At 42.1% G+C, this 5,777-nt stretch overlaps 1 protein-coding gene across 1 annotated transcript; it reads left to right on the plus strand.

Moving 5' to 3' along the window:
* LOC109819994 (protein ACCUMULATION AND REPLICATION OF CHLOROPLASTS 6, chloroplastic) lies at positions 208 to 5,248 on the plus strand. Its single transcript, XM_020386024.1, has 7 exons — positions 208 to 288; positions 382 to 612; positions 1,785 to 2,009; positions 2,342 to 2,602; positions 2,714 to 3,674; positions 4,487 to 4,623; positions 4,877 to 5,248. The coding sequence occupies exons 3-7, from the start codon at positions 1,905 to 1,907 to the stop codon at positions 5,168 to 5,170; spliced, it is 1,758 nt and encodes a 585-aa protein (XP_020241613.1). The 5' UTR covers positions 208 to 288; positions 382 to 612; positions 1,785 to 1,904; the 3' UTR covers positions 5,171 to 5,248.

Below are 5,777 nucleotides of genomic sequence, written 5' to 3' on the forward strand. Positions count from 1 at the left end.
TCCCCCTCACAAACACGAACCCCTCCCTGAAACCTAATAAACCCTGGCTAAACCCACCGCCAAGATCACAAACCAAAACCCAAACCCAAACCCTCCTCCCCCTTCGCCCTCACTTGCCAGTTCCAGCAAATGGCCGACCGCCTCCTCCCCGACTTCCATTCCCCTCCACCGCCGCCGCCTCCTCTCCTCCGCCTCGGCCGACCTCCTCCGCCTGCTCTCCCTCTCATCCCTTCCCCTCCCCTCCCCACCTCCGACCGCACCGTCCCCCTCCCCATCGATTTCTACCAGGTTAAAATCCCTTACTTTGTTTCTTTCTTTTCTTTTCTTTTCTTTTTTTGTTTGTTTGTCTCGTTCTTAGGGCGGCGTTTCTTCTTGTTTTAGGTGCTTGGGGCGGAGACCCATTTCCTTGGGGATGGGATCCGGAGGGCGTTCGAGGCCAAGGTGTCGAAGCCGCCGCAGCTAGGGTTCAGCCAGGAAGCCCTTGTCGGCCGGCGACAGATTCTGCAGGCCGCTTGCGACACGTTGTCTAACCCTAGCTTGCGAGGGGATTATAACCGTGGCCTCCTCGACGAGCCGGAGTCCACACGAACTACCCATGTTCCCTGGGACAAGGTTTGATTTTCTCGCCATGCCATTTTGTTTGTTATTTAGCTTCCCGTGAAATTTCAGTGAAGTTTTGAGCAAACGTCTGGGTTACCGGCGCCTGAAATGGTAGGATCCAACTGTTAATGCTCATGTTAGTATCTGGTAGGGGTTGTTAACGTGGATTGATTAACTTATTTCATGATGTGAAGTTTCATAATCATTCTTGTTGACGTTAATGATCACACAGTCGATTAAAATGGTTGGACGGGGCGAGATTGAATCTCAAGAGGGGTCGCTTCCTTCTCTGAATATCCGGTTTTGAGTTGAGTGGCTGAAGCATGCATATGTAGAAACTCGTGAGAGGACGGGGATTGATTCCCCCGTGGTTCTTCCGACGATCAAGTCAGCTGGTGAACTTAAGTGGAGAAAGTAAGAGTTCTTGTGTGTGCAGTATAATTAGCAAATATTGCTTAAAAGATCTGATCTGGCAGAAGAAGCCTCTCTATGTTAGAATAGTACCTCTTATTTGTACTGATGATATAAGGGTAGAATTGACACTTCAGTCGAGTACAGGATAGCGGTGGAGAAGTATGGGCCGGCGGCTGCGTCAGCATCTACTTTACACGTATCGATCGACAAGTGGAGGAGAGATAACCTCAGCATTAAATGAGACGTGATCTGTGGCATGGCAGTGATGATATGGTCCGATGAATCATGAAGACTATCAGGGCTAGATGTATGATGCGCCTGCCAAACATTAAATGCGACGCCGACGTGTTGTCTGCGGGAGAGACTCGAGGCTGAAATCGTTCTTTAGCTTCGCCGAGAAGTAACGCTTTTCGAGTCGACCTCGTGAGGCGTCGAATAACTGGTCGAGTGGGCTCGTTGCGAGTCGTCTTCGCAAGAGAACCGACAAATACCGCCATTCGAGTCGACATGAGAGAATGTCGACTCGGCGAGTCGGCTAAGTTGGAATCATTGCTGGTCTTTGGCCGCCAATTTGATTGGGACATTGCATGCAGAAGTACACACGTCCGTTGCTGGCAAATGATCACACTTTGACGGTTGAGAACACCATAACAATTCTATATTAATTTCATAACTCATAATATTGTCTAAATCTTTAAAGTTTTAACATTTATAGTTGATTTTATTGAATTATGTTTAGTTGTGTTCTTGATTTCCAAAGTTTCTCATAGGTTCCAGGCGCTCTCTGTGTGCTCCAAGAGGCCGGGGAGACTGAAGTGGTGCTTCAAGTAGGCCAGAAACTCTTGAGGGAGAGATTGCCAAAGAATTTCAAGCAGGATGTGGTTCTCGTGATGGCACTTGCATATGTGGATCTCTCTAGAGATGCAATGGCTTTGACCCCACCGGATTTCGTTGGGTGTTGCGAGGTGCTCGAGAGGGCACTGAAGCTCCTACAGGTTAAATAGAAGTTTCATTATCATCCATTCATCATCTTTGTCTTGTATGTAAAGATGGATATTTCCATATGAAAGGAGGAATGTAGTTTTCAGCCATTAGATTTACTACTTAAATTACTAAGTAAAAGGGGACCTCATGCTTAACTGCCAGCTGGTTTTTTTCTCTCTTTTAACCTTGCCTCTTATAATAATAGAAGAAAAAAAGGGGAACAAATAGCTTGCGTGAATGCTATAAGACATCCTTTTAAACATGGACACATTATCAAAATTTTCGCTTGTAGCATTGTGCATAAGACCCTGAATAACTAAGCTAGTCTAGTTCATATAATTAGGAGGAAGGAGCAAGCAACCTTGCACCAGATCTACAAGCACAGATTGATGAGACATTGGAAGAGATTACACCTCGTTGTGTTCTTGAGCTTCTAGCTTTACCCCTTGATGAAGAGCATCATGTGAAAAGGGAGGAAGGCCTTCGTGGGGTGCGCAATATACTATGGACTGTGGGTAAAGGAGGTGCTTCTGTGATTGGAGGTGGGTTTACTCGCGAAGACTTCATGAATGAAGCATTCTTACGGATGACGGCTGCTGAACAGGTTTGTGGTTCAGTGCTCTTGGAAAATTTTATCTTCTATTTTCCTTCTTCTCTTCGTTTTCCTCGTTACTCTTAGCATGACCTCTTGGTTTCATACTTTTATTGCATGAAGGTTGATTTATTTGCTGCCACACCGAGTAATATACCGGCAGAGAGCTTTGAGATTTACGGGGTGGCTCTTGCTCTGGTTTCCCTAGCTTTCTTGGATAAGAAACCCCACCTTATCAAGAATGCGGACAATCTCTTTCTCCAGCTTCAGCAGAGCAATGCCACCACAATGGGTTCTATGCCTGTCTATGCTATAAAAAAGGATCGCGCAACTGACTTTGCACTTGAAAGAGGCCTTTGCTCACTTCTTGTGGGAGATCTTGATGGGTGCCAATTGTGGTTGGGCCTTGATAGTGAGAACTCACCTCACAGAAATCCATCTATTGTAGAATTCATTGTGGATAGTTCAAACATCGACATGGATGATGATCTTCTTCCTGGTCTCTGTAAACTGTTGGAAACGTGGCTTGTGGAGGTAGTTTTTCCAAGATTTAGAGATACTCAAGATTTGCGCATTAGGCTGGGAGATTACTATGATGACCCCATTGTCTTGAGGTATCTGGAAAGGTTAGAGGGTGGCGGCGGATCACCTTTAGCTGCAGCTGCTGCCATAGTGAAAATTGGGACAGAAGCTACTGCAGCACTTGGTAACATGAAGTCAAGTGTTCTTCAGGCATTGCAGAAAGTTTTTCCATCAGGCAACACAATGGAGAGGGAGAGTAGAGAGGAACAAGATGATGGATATGATTCTGCTTATGACATGCAAACTGAGGAATCTGCGGAAGGAGCTGAACAAAATATTTCTGCAGCTAAGGCTGAGGTTTCTTTGGATTTCAGTCCTGCTGATTTAAATGAGCAAGATTGGACATACCAAGTAAAAGATGCAAGTGTTAAGCTTATGGGTGCTGGTGTGGTGGTTGGATTATTGACTCTAGCGGGGCTCAAATATTTACCAGGTAGAAATGTTTTTCCAGTTACGGGTATGAAAGCAAGTAGAGGAATGACTACTGATGTTTCCAGTCAGGGTAAGTTTCCTACTAGCATTTTTTTTTCTTTATATAGCTGTAAGAGCTCCTTAGACACCAATTCAATTTGCTAATACTATCTTCTTTGAGAAAGACAATGCATTAATATTTAATATCTTCCTTTCCTTTCAAGTTCTACTTGTTTCATATCACAGGGATCGTATTCAATTAGATTCTCTTTCTTTTTTGTGTAAACTCTGGCATTCCTTGGGCGATTTTGTAACTCGAGATTCATGGTTATTATAAAACATGACACCGAGATGGTGAGGTAGCAAAATGCTGCAGCCATTTGTCAGTTCTGTTCCGAGTAAAAAAAAAAAAAAAAAAACTGATAATGGCTTTTCAGAGTGAGAAAGGAGCTAATCAACCTAATGGTGCCCAGTCTTACGATCTTCTTTGTCTCAAATGTGCTGTGTTATGAACAATTCTGGCGATGGGTATTGGGTGTAATCATCACCAACTCATCATAATAGTTGCAGATAGTCTTGTCCTATATATTTGAGTTTCAACACAAGATTCACATTGCTATCTTTCATATTGCTTCAATTACTGAGATATTATGCTTCATTATGCCATATTTGATTTCATGTTTACTGGACGCGATATTACTTAGAGACTAACAGTGGTAGGAACCTTGTTTTGTTGAATACTGGAAAGAAATCATTACAGTTTAATTGTTCTATAATTCTTTAACTGCTTTCATAAAGTTGATTTTTTAAAAAACAAATTTTAGGACATATGGTATCCTTTCATCTTGTATTACTTAGCTTTTGCGAGAAAAATTTAGTCTCATCTTCCATTTCATGGTTTAGATTTATCTGGAGATGGAAGCTTGGTGCAGGACAAACCTAAAATGGATGCCAGATTTGCTGAAACTCTCATTCGCAAGTGGCAGAAAATTAAATCCCAGGCCTTGGGACCTGACCATTGTGTTGCAGAATTCTCTGAGGTGATTATTTTTCTTTCTGCTGTCATTGAATGACTGACCTATGCACTCAAGAAAATATTGATTTATGAAGCCCATACAGAAGTCTTGATACAAGAATGAGCCCCAATATGGCTGAGATTTACATATTATAGTTCACTTCAACCGAGTCATAAAACGACAAATTATATTACTGTCTACTTCATAAACTTTACTGCACTATTTTTCCATGACATGCATGATCCTGTTTATTGGACTGATCTTCAAGTATTTACAGGTTTTGGATGGTCGGATGCTACAGATATGGACAGATCGTGTGGCTGAGATTGCACAGCAACAATTGTCTTGGGAATACACCCTATTGAGTGTGACAATTGATAGTGTGACCGTATCCATGGATGGCCAGCGTGCAATGGTGGAGGCAACAATTGAGGAGGCAGCTCGGCTGACTGATGCTGCAAACCCAGAGAACCAAGACTCTTATAGCACTACATACTCCACACGCTATGAGATGGTGTATTTTTCAAGTTCAGGTTGGAAGATAACAGAAGGTGTGGTTCTCAAATCGTAAGAGTGGCCAATGCTAGCAGTATCATTTACCCTTCACACTCATCTGTCTGTATGTAGATAATCCATCTCTTCCTTTTGCAGAGCATCTATTTTGTTTATTTTTCCACCAAGTCTTATGTAAGCCAATGTGTTTCCAAATGCCCAAGCGGTTTTTGAATATATCTAGAACTTTCATCACATGAAAATGTCCTAAATGGGAGGTGATTTTGTCTAAAAAATTGTCTACCTCTTTCTTTTCTTTGTGTTAGGTAGCGAACTGACATTTTCTGCTCTTTCTTTAGTCAGTTATGGATGAAAATCTATAAAGTTGCCGATGTTCATTGTATATAGAAATAAATAAAGTATTAATAAGGAGTAGTCATAACTAAAGACATGAGAAAGAATAAAAAATGAAGGTGGTAGGTGGTTTTTTGCATGTTAAGTCATGTGAAAATCTGTCAAAACCATGTGTTTGGGATAGGGCTTCCTGCATGGCAAGATAGTATACCTTTACATAACTAAAAAGCATAATGGCAATGCAATCTTTTTTAAGTAATGTCGTTGTTTCTATTATTTATATGTGTACAACTAATTAGCCAAACCAATTTCCCCTTAAACGTCTAGAGAAA

Source organism: Asparagus officinalis, chromosome 8 (assembly GCF_001876935.1).
Source record: "Asparagus officinalis chromosome 8, Aspof.V1, whole genome shotgun sequence".
Classification (NCBI taxonomy): domain Eukaryota; kingdom Viridiplantae; phylum Streptophyta; class Magnoliopsida; order Asparagales; family Asparagaceae; genus Asparagus; species Asparagus officinalis.